Raw genomic sequence first — 23,573 nt, 5'->3', positions numbered from 1 at the left:
AGTGATTTAACCGTGAGTGAGTGTGTTGAAGCTGCTGTGAGAATCAGCTGTGTCCTGTTCTGTTGCAGCTGAAAGTCTTTGAGGAGCCTGGAAATATCCTGGAAGGTTTTCCAAACATCAGCTGCTCTCTGTGTTTTTACACTGATGAAGACCATGTGAGATGGCCGAAAGCTCTGAAACAGGCCTTTAAGTCAAAACCTTGAAATGTGATTTTTAGTCTGCGTGTTGAACACATGACATTCCTGTTGGACAGTGATCCACCAAACTCCTCCCAAAACAAGGACCTTTCTAACCCCGGTCACACACACACTCACCCACACTCTGTATATCTGTACACAGCGTGTGTGTTCCCGAAATAACCCAGCCTTCAGCGTGTTTCAGCGGGGGGAGGGAGGAGGGTGAGGAGGTGCTGACCTACAGAGAAGCAGCAAAGTTTTCACTGACCGAACTTCAGCTGAAAAACTGAAGAAAGAACTGAAATTCATTTTGATTCTGTGCAGAAAATTAACCCCAGAGAAGCAGTGAAGCGTGAGGCTCCATCCGGTGGAGGCCGGGCTGGAAATCTGACGACCTCTTTTCTTCTCCTGTTGGATTTAACTCAAACCAGATGGTCCGCCTGCCAGACTCCAGCTCTGGGTTGGTTGTTTTTGACCTCTCTCTGACGCCACCAAACTTCGTCTGTTTTTCTTCTAATTTATACCCTCGACTTAAAACGGAAAATGTGCCGCTGTGACTGGGTTTAACGGATCCTTTTTGTTTTCTCCCTGTTAGCGGGGCGTTCCAGTTCCTCTGGAGGTCCCGTTATGACTCCAGCTTTACTCTGAGTTTTCATCAGCTGACAGGACGCGTTCCTCCAGCGCTGACGCGGAAAAAACGAAGACGCAGAGCAGCGTCGTGCTCGTTGGATCCAGGCGGATAATCGGGAAATGAAGGAGAATCGTTGCCTTTGAAGCGTCCTGGCCATCTTTAAAGCCACATGACCGCCGAGGAGGCGAACAGATGCTGTTCGGCTGCTTTGAAGCGCCGCGCGTTGTGGCTGCTCTGCTTGTTTCTGGGTCCGTCACCAGCGCACAGAGCTTCCACTCAAAATCAGCGCGTTTTAAACTGTGATTCGTTACTGATGACAGGTCCTTCAATTTAAAACACAAGTGAATACTTTTTCATACTCCATTGAATCCACTAGTACATTCGGCATAAATAGAATTCATCTTTATTCAAACAATACAGTCACATTTACCGAAGTTTCCAGCAGCCGACATCCATTCATATCAGCAGACTTCTCTGAAAACGCGTTTTAACATTTGTTATCGATAAACGTTCTTTAGGTTTATAGAATGAGTTGATACCTTTTCCAACAGAAACAAACAAACAAAGGCCTTTATTTTAACGAGACACTGACTTCAGTTCATGTAAAGGGAGGAAACTTCCCCAACTTCACTTCAGTTCCGCAGGGACTGAGGACTGAGATGAGCCCGACCAAGATGCGGATCCACGGTGAAACCCTCGGGACTGTGAAGTGAAGGTTTTCCCTCTCATGCGGTGCCTCCTGGCTTCAGCCGGCGGACTTCTCCTGAGGGACGCCGGGATGCTGCTCCGCCGCCGCTCCTGCTCCGGCCCGCTGCTGCTGCTCGGAGTGGCGGTGTGTCTCTTCTACCAGACCCTGATGGTGGCCCGGAACCGGCTCCGGTCCGGACAACAACAACCCCCCGCTGATGTTCGCAGCAGGAAATCGTCAGAAGAAAACCTGATGGAGGAGACCAGAAGGTTCATTTCTACCCTGGAAACGTTTCAGAGGGAGACTCAGGTGAGTTGTATCTGCTCCTCAGGTGTGTGTGTGTGTGTCATACTTTAAAAATCCTTGTATAAAATTTGCATAAATGTGATGAGTGTAATTTAGTTACATTCATACATGGGGGAAAAAATCTTTTGTGCCTAACTTCATTCAAACTGAGTGCATTTTAAAATCTGGTTCGCTGTTGGCAGAAGTCTTCTGGACAAACAGCGTGAGTTTGAACTCTGTCACAGTCTGTGTCACATTTTAATTAAAGCCCAGGATACTTTCAGGTTAGAAGGCAAGGGAGTGCATTTCCAAACTTTTTTCCAAACTGCAGCATTTTAAGATTTGCTTTTTAAGATCTTTTGCAGAGTCTTGTGGATCCACTGATAAAAACATCTTGTACATATGATCCAACAATGAGGTGGATTAGGTTTATTAACTGAAATGATCTATGAAATCGTTTTAGCAGTGCTGCTGCTTGATGAATAATAACTAAACTACTTGACTCTTCTCATGAACGTTTTGCAAAGTGATTATTTTTCCTTTAAGCACGGCATCTTAAAAATGCAGGTTTTTGAATGGAGTTTTGTATGTATGGTGTTCCTCAGTTACAGCTGGGTCAAGGCTCCTTCTGGCTCTTTGTTGCAGTATTTTTAGATTATGAGGGGATCAATGGTCGAGTTTTATTTTACTACAGGATGACTGACAGCTATTTGAGCCAATCAGAGTCAGACATTCAGAGTATCCCGTCAGTATGTGTGCTGGGTATTTTCAGTGTGTCCTGGTCCTCAGTGTCCCCTGATATAAATATTTGTGTCATTAATCAGCTGAGGATCCAGTTCCTAACAGATAACTGAGTGTAAACTGGCAGCTGACAGACACGCTCAGTGTAAATCCCACACACACACACACACACACACACACACAGTGGGGCTGCTAAGTGTGTCAGGTTCTGTGAGGTTGTTGGTCAAACTGAGCTGATCCTCGGTGGCTTGTGTTTGGTTTATTTTATTGCACCAGTAAAACTTTGCTGTGGTCTGACTGTCAGCGGCTGAGCTCTGTTTGTTTCAGGGTTGTTTCCCAGGTCTGTCCACAGCTGAGCAAGACATCAGCAGGACATCAGCAGGACGTCAGCAGGACGTCAGCAGGACGTCAGCGGAATGAACGCATCTCTCTGACGAGGTTGAGCACACACAAAAAGTACATGTACCTCGAAGTGTGAACAGAGGAACAGCGCCCGCCCTCGGCCTCCTGCTGAGGCTCCATGTTGTAGTGACATCATGCAGGTGTGCCCTCCTGCTGTTTGACTGACAGCAGGTCAGACAGGTGACAGAGGCAGAGCAGGAGAACTCAGGACTGACCTCAGAACTGTGTTTTTACAGCTGCAGCTGTGACGGTTTTATCGGGTGACGTCTGACTGAGAACAAATGTTGTTTCTCCAGCAGAGACCAGATCTGAGTCCCACAGATCCAGACCTGATGGTCTGTTTCACCATCCACCTTCTTCTTCTTCTCTTTCTTTCTTCCTTTGAGTTTCACGGTTTCCTGAGCGATGTGATGTTTTCCTGTTCAGTGTTTTCATGGTGAACAAACATCTTTATGCAGGAGCAGCATCAGCTGGTCTCCTGGTTAGAGTGGATCAGGGCCGACACACACCTGTATACCTGGTTTACCTGAAGGCCTCTGGCAGCTGAAGATACGAGCAGAGTCACCTTCTGCTGAGTCATGTTGTGTTCCTGCTGATGCTTTGTCTGGTGCCACAGACCAGCTGACTGCTGTCATGTGATCAGCGTGTTTATGTGTCGGTGTGTGAGGACTCGGTTCATCAGTCTGTGGTATGAGGCCTCGTTAGCGTCTCTGTTTGTGGACACGAAGCTGTGGCAGCTGTGGGAAGCTGCTGTTAGTGTTGGTTGAATCAGTCAGGCGTACTCGTGTGTCAGGTGTGCTGTCGTCCACAGAGGGCGAACCTCCATGATGCTGGTGATCAAACGTTAACTCGTGTTCATCTGAACCACCTGTGCATTACTGAGCGGGCCTACCGGGCTCGGGACCAAGACCCCAAGAGGTCAGGGGCCCCCGGGCCTGAGCCTCTGTATGAACAGACCGTTAATGTTTCTCGTCTGAACGTCACAGAGACGCCTACTCCCACAGGGACATGAAAAACCACCACATGGTCTGGGGGACCTGTGTAAGAGGGGGACCTGTTACCTGTCTGTGTCTCGTAATCCGTCCTACAGCTAACCTAACAGTTGTGGAGCTGGAAGCTGCGACGACCATCTGCTCCTGCGTGTTTTGGACGTGGGATGTCACCTGGAGGACGAGACGTCTCCCTGCAGCTGTTGAAAGAGGCTTCAGTGCAGAGACAAACTCAGCTCCCACAGCAACGAGGACACAAACGGTTTGCTTGAAGTGAAGAAGTTTGCTGTGTGGACGTGGCAGGAGACATCCAACAGTTTAAAATAAAAGTCTGTCCTCGATTGTCCTCGTCCACGTCTCCGTCCAGGCCCGGGTCTCGCTGGGCTTTAGAAACTGAGAGGAAGAAAACCAGGCTGAAGTCAGACTGATGGAGACAGAAAAACAGAGGCTGTGCCAAGTTATCGTCACCGACGTGGACTGAATGCTAACAGAGCTGAGAGCGAGCGCGTCCATTCGACTGGAGACGCACAGACACGCTGTCCCCAACACTTAGACTGTCTTCTTTTGTGTTTTTAAACCAGCTGCTGACCCACTGTCGTGTTTCCTGTCGTCTGCCAAGAAGCCAACGGACTGGACTTTACTTAAAGGGTCATTTCACCTGAACACAAGCAGTTTCCCATCAGCAGCAGCTCATACAGTGAACATGCAGCCTTATGTTCTCCAGGAAGTTCACAGCAAACTGATCAGCCAATGAAAATACACTTTATTGGATCAGCTGGAGCTTTAGATGCTGAGCCGTAGTTAGCTGCTAATGTTGCTAAGCCACGCTAAACACACCCGTCTGTTGTGGACCTGGAGACAAGCGATTTATTGTTTCAGGGATGTTTTATGCTCCTCTCTCTTCAGGTCCAGGTGTGGTCTCAGAAACCCCCCCGGCGTCGGCAGGCCGTGGTTCTGACCGGTCGACACCTGGTCTCTGACACCGAGGTCCAACTGTACCGGCAGGTTCTGCAGCAGATGGACTACGAGGTCCAGATGTCCAGATACACTGAGACCAGCAGCTTCCTCAGAACAAACCAGGGTGAATATACAAATCCAGTATATAAATAAACATTAGAACACACGTCCACACTGTGGGTCACATGGTCTCAGGATCAAAGTGGACTCCGTCTGTCCACAGACTGTGTGTGTTGTTCCTCTTTTCTTTCTGCCTAAAATCTCCTGAGACCAAATCAGCAGCAGCTTCAGCCAAAAACCAGACCAGCACATTTCCTGTTTCCTGTTGTTCTTCGCTCAGTGCTCCACCTCTGTCTCTGCTGGGAAGTCATGTCCACTAAACCTCAGATAATTTGGAATTGGGGAGGCCACTGAAGCCTGAAGCTCTGACCTGTGTCAGCTGCTGACACATGATCTCCATGGTTACAGGTGTGACTTCCTGTCTGTCTGCATGGTTACAGGTGTGAGTGGGTGGAGCCTGTTGCTGTGTCTCAGTAGTTCTGAGCAGAGCTGTCTGAGGAGAGTCTCCTTCTCTCACCTGCAGCATCATCAGACGGTGAGACTCACCTTTTTGTTTCAGCCAATCACAGAATGACTGAGCTTAAAGTCTTTATGGACTCACCTATGTCACTGTGTCCTCAGGTGAACCTGATTCCCAGGCTGATGGAGGCCTTCTCTGATGCAGGTGGAGGACTCTGTCGCTTTTACTCTCACTCGCACCTGACAGGTGAGTCTGAGGTGCCAGAGGTTCCAGGTGTGAAGGGTGAACTTGCTGCAGGTTCAGAGCTGATCCTTCAGGTGTGGGTTACTGAGGCTGAGCCTGTGGTGTGTGATCAGGATCAGCCTCCTGTGTTTTTACACTGGAGAAGAAAAACAGCTGGTTTAGTTAAATCAAACCTTCAGGGTTTATGTTCCACCTGGAGGACTCAGGTGTGTTCATATTTACCTGTCTCTGGGCTTTTGTTTCTTCCTGTCAGGGTCAGATTTACCCATGAAGCCATACTCCTGTGGATCCACCAATCAGAAGCTGCAGGTTCCTCAGGACAGGTGAGGATCAGATGACCTGTCAGAACGGTATGAAACGTGTCGCTGTGTTCACCCTCTTCTCTCTGACAGTCAGTCACCTGTTGGGGACCCGCCTCCTGGTCTGGTTGCCATGGTGAATGTTTACGTCCTGGTGACCTCAGTCAGACCGATGATTTCATTCCTGCATGACATCAGCGTGGTGACGACCAATCGGGAGCTGATGGGACGACCTGTGAAGGTAAACCACATGTCAGTCATCTGATCTCGTGTTGAACCGGGTCAGGGGGTCGGAGACGTCAGTGAGACACACACAGAGGACAAACAAAAGGGTCTTCTGATTGTCCTCTGTCCAGGACAAATAACACACACCGTCTACATGTTCACATGATGTGTGTGTGTGTGTGTGTGTGTGACCGTATCAGTCGACTGATGTTTGTTGGTTGAATGAGTTTGATGATTTTATTTTGAAGGTACACTTCCTGTTGCCTCTGCAGACTCAGTTTGTTCTTTCACTATTTTGGATGAACTGAGCCTTTAACAGAGCTCTTCCTGTCTGTTGCTGCCCCCTGCTGGTGTCAAACACAACCACCTCCACCTCCAGCTCAGGCACTTCCTGCTGCAGCAGCTGGGACCATCAGTCTCCCATCAGGCTTTGGGGCAGGTGAAGCAGGTGATAGGTGAAGTGCTGCAGGCGGCAGCATCGACCAACGAGAGGACGCAAACTGTCCACAGGTAAAACTCTGACTTTGTTTCAGAAGTTTCCCTGAAAATCAGATTTTCTGCTGCGAACGAACAAATTACACAAAGTTTTTTTTCATATTCTCAGTAATTTGACTTGTTGTTTATGTGAAATGTTTGATAAACACCTGTGGAAAATAATAAAGATGTAAACTGCAAACATCCAGTTAGATAAAACCAACAGAGACACGAATTGTCGTCTTTCTGAGCTGTTCATGTTTCCATTCCATGAAACCTGTTCACACCTGTTCACACCTGGTGGCTCAGGTGAAGCTTTCATAGAGCTGTAAAATGGTCCCAAGTCCTGAGACCAAATTCAGACAGAAGCAGAGGAACTAAGACCCTGTCAGTTCCCTCAGAGACGTTTCCACAGGACGACGCGAGGTCACTCCTCTGTTTTACTTCCTCTTAAACAGGAAGCGGTGAAGCGTTAGAGAGGAGGAAGCATCCTGTATTTTGTGATTTATTGATAGATTATTGCTTGGTGTTGTATGTTTCAGGTGTGTGTTGTGTTACCAGCTGCTCACCTTCACTCTGCTGTTCAGCGGCTCCGTCACACCTGTTGTAGTCCAGGTAAGAGACAGACTTGTGCTTCGTGTTTTCCTGCAGGTGAGTCTGTAAAAGAACTAAAGGTTTTTACTCAGCAGGGACACCTTCCGTCTCCCCTTCACAATAAAAGCCCAGATAAATTTAACACAGGTAAACTTCCTCTGAGTCTGAGCTGCTCCACGTTCTCTCAGATCACCAGGACCCTCGCTGTTCTTCACTGGATCTGAATCATTGGTGTTTCTTCTGTCCAGATGCTAAAGATGTTATTTCCAGTAATGTGGATTTTAAAACTGATCACCACGACAAGCTGCTGCAGAAACCGGATCCAAAGTGGATCTTAGAAACCAGTAAACCGAACCTCTTGGGGTTGGACAAAGACAAGACGCTTTGTGAACCTGTGAGGGACATTTCACTGCTCTCTGATAAGCATTCATTAGAGTCCTCACCCTGTCCTCAGGTCTCTGTGGTCCAGGTTCAGTTCAGCAGAACAAACAGATTGTTGTCTTCATGTGAGGCTTATTAAAAGTCTGATCTGTGATCAGTGAAGCACATCATTCAAACAGCTAGGCACAGAGAGCGCAGTGTTTCTGATCAGACACCTGAGAACCACCTGACTGTCACAACAGGTGATCATACAGGTGATCATACAGGTGATCATACAGGTGACGTTTGCTCTTTCCTTTAACTCCTTCGTTATCTTTCCTTTTCCTTCCCTCTTTCCTCTGACCTGTTTCCTTCACCTTCCTTCTTACAGATGAGCAATCTTTTTTTCTCTTTATCTTTTTTTACAATGAATAAAATAAAACTGAAAAAAGGTTTTCACCAGGTGAGCTGCAGGTAAACGTCCACCAGAGGTCACCGTGTCCTCAGCAGCTCTCTGATTGGTCAGCAGCTGCACACTGGTTTAACGTCTGTCTCTTTGTCCCCAGGTGGACACTGATTTGACGTTTTCTGCTCTGAGTGACGACACGTTTGACAGACAGATCACCAGAGACCTGATCCTGGAGGGCACGCTGCACTTCCTGCTGACGACACACACGGCGCGCAGACAGGTGAGAGTTTCAGGTTTTGAGGATCTGTGGTTAGCCAGTTCCTGAGTCGGTTTGTTCTGATGATGCTGTCTATTCTCTCAGTCGCGTTACCAGAACCTTTTAATAACCTCTCTGTCTCTGTCAGCAGTACGGTGGCTGCACAGGGACACACGGCCTGTGTTTGTCAGAGGATGACTTTCTTCTTCTGCTTCAGTTTCGGCGACAGATGGCGACGCCCTCATCCTTTCAGCTGGTAGACAAACATGTGACAGAGCATGTTGTTACTATGACAGAGTCAGGTCCCGCCCCCCTCCCCCTAAAATAAAATAAATATATCCAGGTTATAAATATACAGTGTGTACAATATATTTATTTGTTGTTCCTCTGCAGCTGTTTCCCTCCTCCTCCTCCTCCACCTCCTCGTCCTCGTCCTCCACCTCCTCCTCCTCCTCCTTGTCCTCCTCCTCTGGTCCTCTGAGTGTCCCTGATCTCCTGATCAGGATCAGCCGTTACTATGAGCTCCACAGAAACCTAAGCTCCAGGTAAAGAATGAATCCAGGAGGAAGAAGAACACACTGACCCTGAGGAGACATCCAGACATCCCATAATTCATTCCTCCGTTAATCATTCAGCAGCATTATGTCCAGACTGATGACTAACGACTTTATGTCCCTGACAGAAGAGATGAGACAGAAGCTTTGACCAATCAGGAGTCAGCTGTGTCCTCTTCACAAGACAGAGCTGCAGGTAAAGGTGAGACACTGAACACCTGACCACCATGTGATGTGGTCCAGAGTCTCAATTTAGTCCATTTAGTGGTTGGGGATCATGGTCTTCATCGGCAGGAGTTTCCCAGTTGTCATGTGATGTATTGGGACACTAACTCAGCCATCCCGTCCTGTGATTGACTGATTTCTCTTTGTGTTTTCAGGTCCCTGTGTGGACCCCCACCTCAGACAGATCTACACCGACCCCCCCCTCACCCTGACTCCCCTCTTCAGCCCTAGGGTGAAGGAGTACCGTGTCGAGGTGACCTTTGACACGGTGACTGTTCGAATCCGGCCAGAGCCCGTCAGCTCGGCTTGCGGTGTCCACCTGGATGAGCACCGAGGACCCAGGTGAGACTGGAACATGACCTCTGACCCCTGACTGCTGACTTCACGTCACAGATCATTAACCTTCTTTCTCTTCAGGATGGCGAACTACCCGGTCGGCCTCGGCAACAGCAGGATCAGCATCCTGGTGACGGACGACGCCGAGCCGGAGCCCGTCGTCATGACGATCTACACCGTCCATGTGTACCGCGAGAGCCGACCCAGTCTGCCCATGTTCGGAGATCATGTGATGTGCAGCTTTGTGCAGGTGGGTCAGGTGTTTTCCTATTGGCTGCTGGGCCGTGGAGGATGTGATGTCATAATTTTGAGATAAACAGATGGGATTTTAATAACAGTTTCTGTTCATGTGGATTCATTAAATGACCCTGAACACGCGTGGTTTCTTCACCTGAAATCACCTGGTCTGACCAGACGTGGACACGGCGGCCTGTCCAGACGTGGACATGGCGGCCTGTCCGGACGTGGACACGGCGGCCTGTCCAGAAACACTCAGACCAAGAGATGAGGTTTAACTCTTCAGGTGTGTTTCATGTTTTCGTCTCCCCCCTCACCTGTCCTCTCTGATCCAACTGTAGGGCACAATTAGATTGAGACACATGAAGAGAGCGGGTGTTCACTCGTCCTGCTGGGGGGTCGATGGGGCCCCTGATCGGGCCCCTGGAGAACAGAGAGCCCTTTGATGCGGTGTGGGGTCTGTTCTTTGAAGGTCTGTCAGGTGAAGATGAAAGCTGCTGCTGTCCACCGAGGACAGGTACACAACAGGTGCTTCAGGGTTCACTTTGTTCCTTAATCAGTCCGGCCTGCCGGGTCCTGCACGTCATAGCAGTGTGTGTGTGTGTGTGTGTGTGTGTGTGTGTGTGTGTGTGTGTGTGTGTGTGAGCGTGTGTGAGTGTGTGTGTGTGAGTGTGTGTGAGTGTGTGTGTGAGTGTGTGTGTGAGTGAGTGTGTGAGCGTGTGAGTGTGTGAGTGTGTGTGTGTGAGTGTGTGTGAGTGTGTGTGTGTGAGTGTGTGTGTGAGTGTGTGTGTGTGAGTGAGTGAGTGAGTGTGTGAGTGTGTGTGTGTGAGTGTGTGTGTGTGAGTGTGTGTGTGAGTGAGTGTGTGAGCGTGTGAGTGTGTGAGTGTGTGTGTGTGAGTGTGTGTGAGTGTGTGTGTGTGAGTGTGTGTGTGAGTGTGTGTGTGTGAGTGAGTGAGTGAGTGTGTGAGTGTGTGTGAGTGTGTGTGTGTGAGTGTGTGTGTGAGTGTGTGTGTGTGAGTGAGTGAGTGAGTGTGTGAGTGTGTGTGTGTGAGTGTGTGTGTGAGTGAGTGTGTGAGCGTGTGTGAGTGTGTGTGTGTGAGTGTGTGTGTGAGTGTGTGTGTGTGAGTGAGTGAGTGAGTGTGTGTGTGTGTGTGAGTGTGTGTGTGAGTGAGTGTGTGAGCGTGTGAGTGTGTGAGTGTGTGTGAGTGAGTGTGTGAGTGTGTGTGTGTGTGAGTGTGTGTGTGTGAGTGAGTGTGTGAGTGTGTGTGTGTGAGTGTGTGTGTGAGTGAGTGTGTGAGCGTGTGAGTGTGTGAGTGTGTGTGTGTGAGTGTGTGTGTGAGTGTGTGTGTGTGAGTGAGTGTGTGAGTGTGTGAGTGTGTGAGTGTGTGTGTGTGTGAGCGTTGAATCAAAGCAAACCGTCGATTAGACCCTGAACCTGGCTGATGTGACTTCCCAGTTGTTGCCTGTCGTGTCCTGACACTAACTCAGCCATCCAGCCCTGTGATTGGCTGACTTCAGGTCCCTGTGTGGACCCCCACCTCAGACTGATCTACACCATGAAGCAGTTTCAGTTTTCAATCATGTGAAAAATATTGATCAGCATTTAGTCACATGATCACAGCAACGAGCTCGACCGCCTCTACAAGACTTTTATTTTGACATGAACATCTTTTGGATCACCTGAGAGGACCTGTGTGTGTGTGTGTGTGTGTGTGTGTGTGTGTGTGTGTGTGTGTGTGTGTGTGTGTGTGTGTGTGTGTGTGTGTGTGTGTGTGTGTGTGTGTGTGTGTGTGTGTGTGTGTGTGTGATGTTACCCTCTTGTCTTCATTTCCTGTCTGTTATTGAGCTTTTTATCTGATGAAGCTCGACACAGATTTTTTTCCACATTTCTTTTCATCAGAAACAAGATTCTCTGATTAATGAAGGAAAACAGAAATACACCTACACATGAATCTTCTCTCATTATTTTCCTCCTGTTAAAAGGTTCAAGATGCAAACAGAATGTTTTTTATTCCACAGGTTTACAAACATTTCTTCCTTCATGCAGAATCACAGCTAAAGATTCAGGTCCTGTAATTTGGTTTCTGTGTGGAAATAAACTTGTTTACTGCAGGACAGACCCGCTTTAAAGACGTCCCCGGCGTCCTACGTGGCAGCAGCTCTCAGACTTCACACAGAGGATGAAAGCTGTCGGTGTTTTTGGTGTTTTTCACTGGGTGTCGGTGTGTTTTCATGGCCTGGCGGCAGCTGATCTCAGACCAGCATCCTGTCTGTTTGAGCGTTTACACTGAGCTCAGGTACGAACAAGAAAATCCCTGTTAAGTTTTCTTGTCGCACTTTGTTGTGAGCTGCGACGCTGCAGTGAGGAATGTGATGCCGCCGCCACGAAACCTGCAGCAGAAGGAGAGGGTGTGTGTGTGTGTGTGTTGGTACAGTGTATTTGACGGCGGTGCCTCTGAACTCGGGGCCAGACATGGCGGCTGTCGCAGGGCCTCTGAGCTGGTCGAGTTTATTTGACCTCTGACCTCTGGCCAGAAGACGACGATGAAACGACAGATCAGCGACACAAAAGGGAAAAAGAAGAAGAAGAAAGCTTTGATTGAAGTGAGAAGAGGAGAAGAATAAAAATCAGCATCATCTCATCAGATCAGCTTCTGTGTTTATCATGAACCCAATTTAATCAGATCAGTTTGTCCATTATGTTTTCACATCGAGCAGCGTTCAGGTTTGATTCCCAGGTGAGTCTCAGGTGAGTCTCAGACGAGTCTCAGGTCAAACTGAACAAACTGAAAGTTGTGTTGTTGGAAACTTGATGGACCTGACTGTGTGAGACTGAGGAGGACAACTGTGTCCTCCACATCTTCTGCACAGAAACCAAACCTGAGTGCAGCTCTGTCCTCTGTCCTCTGGTTTCAGGACTGTGGTCTGCTGGTTCGGCCCGGTCAGCCCTGCGGCCTGCAGCCCTTCACCAGGTCTCAGAGTCCACTTCAGATCTGCAGCTCGGGACACGTACGAGGTCTGATTTCACTTCCTGTCCCCAGAGACAGATCAGTCCCTTCAGGCTGTTTACACCTTTATCATCTGTTCCATCTCACCTGTCTCTCACCTGTCTCAGGTTGGTGGGTGGTTCCTTGTCTGAGCTGTTCTGACAACAGGACGTGTGATTGGAGAGAGGCTGCCTGGCAACCAGATGGCTGTTACCACCTGTTAGTGGACCGCCCTCTGCTGCAGGACTGTATGAAGGACAGGAAGGTGAGGTCATGTGATCACAGGTGAGCAGACATTAGACTACAGACAGTCAGCTCCTCCCTCCTTCCTTTCCTTTTCTCCTTTCTTTCTTCCTTCAGTCCTTCTCGTCTTTATTTCTTCGTCTCCTGCTTCCTAAAGGACAGAACGCAGAACTAAAACTGGTCCCACGAGGGGACAAAGCAGTGACACTGTTCTCAGATCAGCTCCAGCACGTGGACAGGTGTCCTGATGGTGGAGGCGATTCACCTGTTAAACTGTCTCTCCTCCTCAGGTGTTGTTTATTGGCGATTCGACCAATCGCGGGATGATGTACTTCCTGATGGAGCAGGTGAACTCCAGCCTGGAGGACTGGGGCAAAGCTCATGACTTGCTGGTCTACAGAAACCTGAATGGAGGACGGACTCTGGTCAGCTACTCGTATTATCCACAGTTCTGGTTGGAGAAGAAACTGAGGCCAACATTCAGACAGGCGCTGCTGCAGCTGCTCAACAGGTGAGAGGATGATGGGGGGTCGCCGGGGTCAGGGTGTCCTCTGTGCGAGTGTTAACACAAATCATATGTCCCCACAGGTCTCGACCTTTGGTGAACTCTAATCTGACGGTGCTGGTCGTGGGAGGAGTCCAGTGGCTCAACACCAATCACCTGAGGACAGTCAGAGAGGTGCTGGACAGGTGAGACCTGGAAGTTGCTGGATGTTTGACCGACCCTGACCCTGCTTCCATAAACATGTTGGTCTCATCCATCCAAGTTTGACACGTTCAGACGTAGGTTTTTATCACAGAACAGGGTTTGGTGTTCACAAACCAGGGGTCAGTTCAGAATAATAATCATTTTTATTTTAACACAACAAATCCAGTGAGACACTCTGAGGTTAGCGAAGGCATCAAAGTCAAGACTGTGGTTGCTATGACAACATGTGGTGACTTCTCCTCCTCCTCCTCAGTGAGTCTCTCAGTAACATCCTGGTGGTGGTGAAGTCTTTGGGGATGGGCTTCCACCTTCCTGTGGACGGGATCAGGTCTCTCACTCAGGTACGTTTGAACATCCACCTCCAGCTGATCTCTTTTTCTGATTCTGATTTTTTTATCAATCTTTCAGAGGGAAATCCAAGATCTCGACAAAGAGAACGACAACATCATTGCCACAGCAAAGCATCATGGGTACGAGGCGATTGACACGTTCAGCATCACCATGGGTCGATACAAAGAGTTCCTGCAGGGACGATGTGCCTGCCACTTCCATGAGGTAACACAGCTTTATGTCTTCATGTTCCGTGTATGTCCCGGTTGCGACCGTTAGGGACTCAGACCTGATGGAGTTCCTCAGAGCGCACGTCTCCGTCCTCTGTTCTCTCCCACTGTGATTTCACGAGGTTGACCTGTCGCCAGGTAGTTCCCAGTCACCTCCTGACGTGCACGGCTACAGAAAGGTGACGTATTACAGGAAAGTTTGACGGCACTTTAAAGCTTGAAGTTTCACGTTTTAATGTGTTTTTTCTAACAGGAAGTGGTTCGAGCAGTTATCAGCAAAAAAACCAAACACCAATCAACTGTCATTTCTCCTACTGTGATTTCATTGGTGGCACATCAGTGTGGGCGGGTACTAAAAACTGATGAAAGAAGGATTCTGGGTTCTGGATTCTGTACTTTTTTTTATACCTGCTGTCACTGGAATGAATCAGCCAATGGGACGTCTCCTCTCGCTGAACCTGATTAACAGTGAACAGATCTCTTGTCTCTTCTTCTGCCTTCACAGGTGGAGAAGTTTTGGTCCTCCAAGCCTCCAGATGACGCAATGTCCACCAGCAACAGAACCAGATCCACCAGACCCGGACTCAGCAGCCAATCAGCTGTGCAGGACACAGACCAGGAAGTGAGACCTGATGCTCTAACCTATCACGTGAGAGGACCAGTGAACCAGGTGTACTCTCAGATCCTGCTCAGCCGCATGTGTCCCAAAATCAGAAACACCTGAGTGTGTGTGCGTGTGAGTGTGAGAGGCAGTAACAGGTGAGTCCTGTAGGTAGACTCACCTGTTGACTCACCGGATTGAGATGAATAAAGACAAATGAAGAAAAAAGAAGAAGAAGGAGATAAACTTTAAACTCCTCCCCCGTTTCTTCAGGAACATGAAGGTGTGATTGTTTCTGTTCTGCAGCTTCCTCTTCCAGGAGTTTAAAGGGCTCCTGTTTGCAGCAACAGCTTTCAGTGACTTTCAGTGATTTCCTCCTCTCCGGCCGTTTTCCAGTGAAGCACCAGGTTCGTTTCACCACCATGTTTCTGAAGCCAGGTGTTGAACAGCAGCTGGTTTCCAAAGTGTATCAGCTGCTTTCTGATGCAAAGCTAACTCCCAGTGTCTAGTTACTAGTTTATGATGTGTCCTCGCTCGTCCCTGGTGAAAACCGTTGGCCTTGGTTGTTGAGCTCCAGCAGTTTTTCTGGACCTGTGCTCAGCTGAAGCTCCTCTGATATTTAATCAAACACTGATATTGGCCTGATATTGATCAGCTCTCCTCTCTGTAACTCTGACCAACCTCTTTGTGTCTTAGTGTCTTCTTCATATATTTCCACATACCTCAGCCAGTGACTTTATGTGTATATGAGAAATGATTCAAAGCCAAAGACGAGATGATAACTCTGTTCATCATGTGAAAGAAATGTCTTATATTTGATCTCTGCTTATATTTTCTATATTTTTCTACAGATGTTTATTGTGCCTTTATCTCTATAAACATGTTTACATGCTGGAAAATAGAATATATGAATATTAATATGAGTGTTATAATTTTCTTTGAGCTTTAAAGTATGAAAACATTTAGCACAAACACATTTTCTCATTAACAGATCAAACTGAGGACTGATGTGGCTGAGCGCTCCGGAAAAAGATATAAGAGGGTTGGTTGGTTGGTTTGGTTGGTTTGGTTGGTTGGTTTGGTTTGGTTTGGTTTGGTTTGGTTGGTTGGGTTGGTTGGGTTGGTTGGGTTGGTTGGTTTGGTTGGGTTGGTTGGTTGGTTTGGTTGGGTTGGTTGGTTGGTTGGTTGGTTGGTTGGTTGGTTGGTTGGTTGGTTGGTTGGTTTGGTTTGGGTTGGTTTGGGTTGGTTTGGTTGGTTGGTTGGTTTGGTTGGTTGGTTGGTTTGGTTTGGTTGGTTGGTTTGGTTTGGTTTGGTTTGGTTTGGTTGGTTTGGTTGGTTTGGTTTGGTTGGTTGGTTGGTTGGTTGGTTGGGTTGGTTTGGTTGGTTGGTTTGTTGGGTTGGTTGTTTGGTTTGGTTTGGTTTGGTTGGGTTGGGTTGGGTTGGTTTGGTTGGGTTGGTTGGTTGGGTTGGTTGGGTTGGTTTGGTTTGGTTTGGTTGGTTGGTTGGTTTGGTTTGGTTTGGTTGGTTTGGTTGGTTGGTTTGGTTTGGTTTGGTTTGGTTTGGTTTGGTTGGTTTGGTTGGTTGGTTTGGTTTGGTTTGGTTGGTTTGGTTGGTTGGTTGGTTGGTAGGTAAATCTGATAAATCTGATAAATCTGATAAATCTGATAAATCTGATAAATCTGATAAATGATATTGTAGGAATGTATTGATGTGAAGTCATTTCCATGCAGCCTTATTGGGCTGATCGCGCGAGACGCTCAAACCAAACTCTATTCAAAAATCAGACACTGTTCAGTTTTCTGATCAGTGGCTTCCTTGATGAGAACGTGGCACATGAATAATCCAGCAGCTGTGTCTCTGATCTGTCTGTCCAATCGGAGTCCACCTCTGACGCCAGCTGCTGAATATGAATCCTCCGCTGGTCCAATGAGGGTCCTCCGGGACTCGGACTGATCCGGTCGGTGCTGCTTCTCCTCCCGCAGAATAAAACTTGTGTGGAGGTTTTCTAACGTCTCATGACCGACCGTCAGAGCGGGACTGCTGGCACCGAGGCCGCCGCCTCACCGGGGGATCTTTATTGGACTGAGACCGGGATTAATGAATGTGATCGTGGATCGGGTTTTGGTTTGAGACAGAGACTCCTGCTGATGGACAGACTGACAGCGCAGCCCGGAGACTCACAGAGCTGAAGGAGATGATGGAGAGACGGATGTGTGGAGTCCGCCACATGTGCACTGTGACCCTGCTGCTGGTCTCCGTGTGTCCGTTCTGCTGCAGAGCCAGCTGGATGTAAGTATGAGCCGCTGCTTCACGGGGACCGAGCTGAACAGCCCACACACGAACTGTGCAGTCAACACAACCAAACTCTCTTGAAGAAATGTTCAATTTAAGGCTCCCCGCGTATCTGTTAGGGCTCTCACCGTCTCAGATATAGTTCAATACGTGTCGTAGACAAATAACTACATCGAATCCAAAGCGGAGGATTAATTAATTTTATTTACTTACTTACTTATTTATTTATTTATTAGGGATTCATTCAGTATTGTGTCCTAAAGCAAAGGAAAGACTCTGATGGTACAAACACTGAACTCCGATTAAAGAAAGTGTCGGTGTAAGTTTACTGCTCAGCTGTGAGGCTGACAACGCAGCGGGTCTCACTCCGTTTGGGTTCTGGAGTGAAGGTACCCTCTCTCCGGTTCGGCGACATTATGTACACAAATTATATCCATACAAACCACCTTGCTAAATAAGACATCACAAACTGGATCTGGGATCTGAGCTGGAGCGCGACGGGTTTTCAGTCCCGCACCACTGCGGATATTATCCAGCTTCTGCAGTGATTAGACCCAGCCTTTAAAACCCATCACACTGGTTAGTGGCGGATGTTTTCCTGGGTGGAAACTCTCAGATTCAGTTAATCTCTCCGTGCTGTAACGCGTCCCCTGAGCCAGGACCCCCTCTTTAATTCGGCTCGTGTAAATTCCACAAAGCGACACTTCTATAGACGAACTGTCCACTTTTACTCTGGTCTGATCCGCAGGTTGAAAACGGCCCAGAAGGTGAAAGCGAGCGATTTCACCCAGTGAATAACTGACATTTCACGTGCTTCATTATATCTATTACCAGAATTTTCTACTGATTCCAATCTGCCAGAAGTGTTTTTTATTTCGCTGTTAAGCACAGATTTCAAAAACTGAACATTTTCCAACTAAGTTTGGTGCGCCCTTCCTCCGTGAGGGCTGCCCCTGGCAGGGATGATGGAGAGTAAGAGCCGATGTTCTCCACAGGTGGCTCGGTGTGACCTCGGCAGTCGTGCCGGAGAAGCTGGGCTGCGCTAACCTGCCACTGAGCCAGAGACAGCGGGAGCTGTGCCGGAAGAAGCCGTTCCTGCTGCCCAGCATCCAGGACGGAGCCCGGCTGGCCATCACCGAGTGTCAGAGTCAGTTCAGACATGAGAGGTGGAACTGCTCCACCACCGACGACCCGTCCGTGTTCGGATACGAGTTAACGAGCGGTGAGTTCAGGACAAGGAAAATCACCATGAATAATATTATGATCAATATTAATCCTTAATGTAACCATGGAAACACCTGTAAAACCTGCAGAGATTTTAATTACAAAAATCTGACAAATCCACACTGAGCTGAAGTTTATTCCGCTGTATTCTCTGAAATAATCTGATATATTATATTATATTATATTATATTATATTATATTATTATATATTTTACAGCTTCATCAGATTTTAGACAAAAGACTCAAACGTTCATCTGAAGCCCAGAAATTCACAGTAATGTCACAGGAGTCCATTCCTGCATTTCCACCTTAAAGGAAAAAAAAAAACCCGAAGGTGATTTTGCCTCTTTAAAATCCTCCATCCTCACAGAAAACAAGTTAAAAATCAGGACACAGCTTTAAATCGAGGCCTTGTTTAATTTGAAATGAAGAGTTTGAAGAATCTGAAGCTTCGAAACACCTGAAAGTGTCCGGGCTCGTTTTAAAGGACTGTTGTTGTTTCATAGTTCATAGTCAATCTGTCTCATGATCGCAGGGTTTTCTTTTTAAAGCTCAGCTTTACTTACATTAGAAAGATTTAACCTCAGCTTTAATGACACCGAATGCATGAAGCTCCCTCCTTATACCTTCGGTCCCTAAAGTATCAGCTGAGTGAGTGAATCCAGCTCAGAGATGCAAACTGCACAGATGTTACCGTCTGTTCTACAGGAGAGAATCACGTGTCTCCGGTTTCACTGTCCATCAGGAACCAAAGAAACAGCGTTTATCCACGCGGTGATGGCCGCGGGGCTGGTCCACGCCGTCACGCGCTCCTGCAGCCAGGGCAACATGACGGAGTGCGGCTGCGACGCGCGGCTGCAGGGCGGCAGCTCGGCGGCCGAGGGCTGGCACTGGGGCGGCTGCTCGGACCACATCCAGTACGGGACGTGGTTCAGCCGCAGGTTCATCGACAACACCGTCAAAAACACGTCGACGAGCGAGGGAGGATACACGCTGATCACCATAAACCAGCACAACACCGAGGCCGGGAGACAGGTGAGCCGCTGTTTTTGGTCTCTATTGATAGTTTCCACCTCCGTGAACACTGTGAGGGGGGTGAGTTTTTTTGTACCACAACCGTTTTAGTGTTATTTAGGCTTAATAAATTAGGGCGTGGTTACGTTGAGTGACAGCCCTTAGACAGGCACTGACAGTTAGCTCTTTGCTAAAGCATCGGCTGGGCTAGGCGGCTACATCCAGAGGCCTTCGGCTACCTCCAGCGGTTGACAGGGACTGCAGTGTCCGTGTTTGTTTACCAATGTTGAGATAGGTTTCTGTGACAGTATGGCTTGTTGTAGTGTAGACTGTACTAACCGACCGTCGAAGGAGTCTGTGCTGCAGTTTTTTCGGTAAGTACATTTCTCACTATTTTACCTGGATGTTTGCACTAATTAGCATGTGTTAGCATATCTTGCCGCTAGCTTATGACTTCATTGCCGATCTCTGGTCGCTGCTGATACAGATAGAGGACCGGAGCAGCTAATGTTAGGAACGCTGCTGCGGTGTGTTCCGTGCTCAGAGTCTGTTTATTGTGGGAATACTAGGCTACAATTTTATTTGGTCTAATTTTTCTGTTTAAAAAGTCCGACATTGCATGGACAGAGCAGCTCCGTCAGTCAGCGGCTGCTGTAACTGTAAGTGGATAGTGGATGGAGGCAGCGGTGAAAGCCGGTAAATATTCAATATTAAACATTTTAATATATTATCATCATCATTATTTTTTATCGTTATCATTAATAATGACAATAATAATAATAACAATAATAACAATAATAATGTTTTTAACTTTTTAATATATTTTATCAATATGAAATAATAATGATTGTTTCACAGTTAAATAACAGGCTAGAAATAAATGCCCCCCCACAACTCCACCAAACCCTGCAGCTCCACCTAAAACCTCTCTATCTGAAACAGTCATGTTTAAAACACAGCAGCAACATTATGATCTCTGTTGTATGCTGTGTGTCGCAGTTTCACGGGGTCGAGCTAGTCGGGTCGGACTCGGGGACTGTCGTGTGATGGATGTAGCTGCGTCTAGCTGCCGCTTAGCTTGTTAGCCTAGCTGATTAGCCGATTAGCCGATTAGCCTTAGGCTAGCTCTGTTGCTCCGAGCTAAGTGACCGGGTTCTCGGCCGCCTGACCCCGGCTGACCCGTAGAGTAACCGCCTCTCCGTCAAATATGGAAAGTACACTCCCACTAAAATCCAAGATGGCGCAGCTCCAATGCCCATGGTTTGGTCACAGAACCGACTCCCCGAAACCAATGGGTGACGTCACGGGTGCTACGTCCATGTCTTTTACGGTCTATGCATAGACTGTGTAAGACATGGACGTAGCACCCGTGACGTCCACACAGAACATACAACAGAGATCATAATGTTGCTGCTGTGTTTTAAACATGACTGTTTCAGATAGAGAGGTTTTAGGTGGAGCTGCAGGGTTTGGTGGAGTTGTGGGGGGGGATTTATTTCTAGCCTGTTATTTAACTGTGAAACAATCATTATTATTTCATATTAATAAAATATATTAAAAAGTTAAAACATTATTATTATTATTATTGTTATTGTTGCCATTATTATTAATGATATATAACGAGTGAACGATAAAAAATGATGATGATAATATATTAAAATGTTTAATATTTAATATTTAATATTTACCGGCTTTCGCCGCTGCCTCCATCCACTATCCATTTACAGTTACAGCAGCACACAAACAACAGCAGCCGCTTACTGACGGAGCTGCTCTGTCCATGCAATGTCGGACTTTTTAAACTGAAAAATGAGACCAAATAAAGTTGTAGCCTGTTGCTGCAATAAACGGACTCTGAGAGCACGGAACACACCGCAGCAGCGTTCCTAACATTAGCTGCTCCGGTCCTCTATCTGTATCAGCAGCGACCAGAGATCGGCAATGAACTCATAAGCTAGCGGCAAGATATGCTAATATCAATAATAATAATAATCAATAGAGACCAAAAACAAAAAATGTACCAGGCTGTAAATATGATTTTCAGGCTGTAAAGTTGGCTATTTTAACATGGGGGTCAGTGGAGAATTGCTCACTTCTGGAGCCAGCCCCCAGCGGCAGCCGAGGAACTGCAGCTTTTTGGACACGGAAGTGATCCTCACTGCTGAAACCTACAACTCCCCCCTTGGGTCTATGTAAGTGAGCAGCGGTGACGTGTTTTGTGGGCGGGGCCAAATGGGCGTTTGAAAACGATGGTCAGGTCCGCTGCTGTCGTTGATGCGTTGTCATGGAAACCAGGGTTGTCTCTCTCCTCATTCCGCTGCTTTCACACTGAAAATCTAATGTCTGAAATTCACGTCTGGCTCAAAGTTCTTCTTCAATCTGTTTGTGTGTCCCTGTCCTTCAGGCTGTTGACAGGACCATGTCCACAGACTGCCGCTGTCATGGTGTTTCTGGTTCCTGTGCGGTGAAGACGTGTTGGAGGACGATGGCGGCATTCGAGCGTGTCGGCATTTACCTGAAGGAGCGATACGAGCGCAGCGTTCAGGTGTGGGACCGCTCCAGGAGGAAGCCGAGGAGGAAGGACCAGCGCCGCCTCCCTGTTGACAAACACCAGCTCATCTTCTTCAACAAGTCTCCCAACTACTGCCTGCAGGACCGGCGGCGGGGCGTCGCCGGCACCAGAGGACGCCGGTGCAACCGGACGTCCTCCGGGCCAGACGGCTGCAACCTGCTGTGCTGCGGCCGAGGATACAACACACACGTGGTCAGACACGTGCAACGCTGCGAGTGCAAGTTCGTGTGGTGCTGCTACGTCCGCTGCAGGCGCTGCGAGAGCATGACCGACATGCACACCTGTAAATGAAGGACGCATCTCACCTGAGCGTCACAGGTGAGCTGCAAACAGCTGCTTGATTCAGATCCGAACTGGGTTTGTGGACTGCGACTGAGCTACAGTTCTATTTTAGTTTATGTGAAACCAGTTTAAAGAGAATCTGGATCCTGTTCAGACTGGTCCTGGGTCAGAACAGAGCGAAATAAGCGACAGTTCACATGAATGAATGACTCGTTCAGGAAAAACAAACATCTTCCTGATAAATGAACTGATGAAAGAAAATATTCTGTGATTCATTTTTGGCAGTAAACGTTTATTTATGTGTAAATAATGTTGATGTTTCCACTTTTCAGTTTCTGTTCTGATAAATAATCAATTAAATCAAACTGATTCTTTAACAGGATCAAATGTCACGTGGTTGAATGTTTGACTCAGAATCAGCTGAAAACACCTGCTCTCAGCCTCCGTCTGCTGCGTCTGGGCTGAATTCCTCGCGTTGAGTCTAAATATTCGGAGCTCCACCTTCTCTCTGAGTAACTGATGTGTGAGAAGTGACGACGCTGCGTCAGATACTTGGAGTGTTTAAGCTTAAAGAGAGACGACGGAGCGTGAAGCTGCAGGCTGACAGAAGATCTGCAGCTGTTAGAACGCTTCAAATGTGTGAAGCTGCTGAAGCTGCATCACCTGCAGCTGCTGCAGGTGATGCAGCTAAAAAAAAAGTAAAAAGAAACTTAATGTGAAACTTCAGACAAACAGTTTAGAAGGTGAACAAGTGATTAATGATGAGTTAGGAACAAAAACAGACGAGTCCTGTTTGGACTGACAGTCAGCAGAAAGGAGGGCTGTGTGTGTGAGAGTGTGAGAGTCTTATCAGCAGTGTGTGATGACAGAGCAAAAAGTTTCAGGAAAGAGAAAAGAGCAACAGATTCTTATTTACAGTCCAGGATTTCCTGCTATTCACTGCACACACACACACACACACACACTCTCTCTCTCTCTCTCTCTCTCCTGTCACTGAGTGAGAGACACTGTAAAAACCACTCTCATCATTAACATTTAATTTCGCAGTGAAACTGTTCAGTGTTTTTTTCTGTTATTTGTTGTTGTTGTTTGCTCTTGATGCTTTCTGATGTGTTTCTTCTGAAGCTGTTGTATAAAACAGATTTGTGCATATTTACAGTTTGTGCTTTGTCAGACTGAGTGTGAGTCTGAGCACAGAGGACAGTTTGCCCAGGTCTGCGTGGAGCTGGACATGTCCATGCGTCCTCTCTGTGACTGCAGCAGCTCGAACCTTCAGCTCCTCGTCGTCGTGTGGTCAGAGAAAGTTGCATGAAAGTGGTTTTGGTGTGTGAAACCCTCCTGACTCAGCAGTTTTCTTTGAGTCAGATTTTCAGGAAACACATGGAGGATTCAGAGGAGGAGGAGGGGCCACGACGGGAGGCTGAAAAGAGACCCGGCAGGAAGAGTCCAGGACAGACCGGGAGGGACCACAGACCGGGAGGGACCACA

The 23,573-nt window shown here is 47.7% G+C and overlaps 2 protein-coding genes across 6 annotated transcripts; both read left to right on the top strand.

The window, feature by feature from the left end:
• Positions 1-412: 412 nt before the first annotated feature.
• Positions 413-15,709, top strand: cped1 (cadherin-like and PC-esterase domain containing 1). 5 transcript variants are annotated; one of them, XM_041030552.1, is made up of 21 exons: positions 413-1,804; positions 4,819-4,993; positions 5,370-5,464; positions 5,551-5,635; positions 5,886-5,955; positions 6,025-6,172; positions 6,536-6,666; positions 7,173-7,245; positions 8,151-8,273; positions 8,401-8,505; positions 8,643-8,794; positions 8,932-8,999; positions 9,184-9,370; positions 9,446-9,614; positions 12,518-12,617; positions 12,717-12,853; positions 13,122-13,342; positions 13,420-13,521; positions 13,794-13,881; positions 13,949-14,095; positions 14,606-15,709. In XM_041030552.1, exons 1-21 carry the CDS (start codon positions 1,535-1,537, stop codon positions 14,822-14,824), a joined length of 2,865 nt encoding a protein of 954 aa, XP_040886486.1. In that variant the 5' UTR covers positions 413-1,534; the 3' UTR covers positions 14,825-15,709. The 5 variants fall into 5 exon arrangements, with proteins under 5 accessions (XP_040886486.1, XP_040886483.1, XP_040886484.1 ...); XM_041030549.1 differs by having other exon boundaries at positions 8,932-9,005; XM_041030550.1 differs by having other exon boundaries at positions 8,398-8,505; positions 8,935-9,005.
• Positions 15,710-16,359: 650 nt separating this feature from the next.
• On the top strand, positions 16,360-22,449 carry wnt16 (wingless-type MMTV integration site family, member 16). The gene is made up of 4 exons (XM_041030324.1): positions 16,360-16,990; positions 17,989-18,215; positions 18,963-19,252; positions 21,636-22,449. Exons 1-4 carry the CDS (start codon positions 16,896-16,898, stop codon positions 22,092-22,094), a joined length of 1,071 nt encoding a protein of 356 aa, XP_040886258.1. The 5' UTR covers positions 16,360-16,895; the 3' UTR covers positions 22,095-22,449.
• Positions 22,450-23,573: the final 1,124 nt, after the last annotated feature.

This window comes from Toxotes jaculatrix, chromosome 22, assembly GCF_017976425.1.
Source record: "Toxotes jaculatrix isolate fToxJac2 chromosome 22, fToxJac2.pri, whole genome shotgun sequence".
In the NCBI taxonomy this organism is placed as follows: Eukaryota; Metazoa; Chordata; class Actinopteri; family Toxotidae; genus Toxotes; species Toxotes jaculatrix.
Note: the sequence above shows the minus strand (reverse complement) of the source record. Positions and strands in the feature narration are given on the sequence as shown.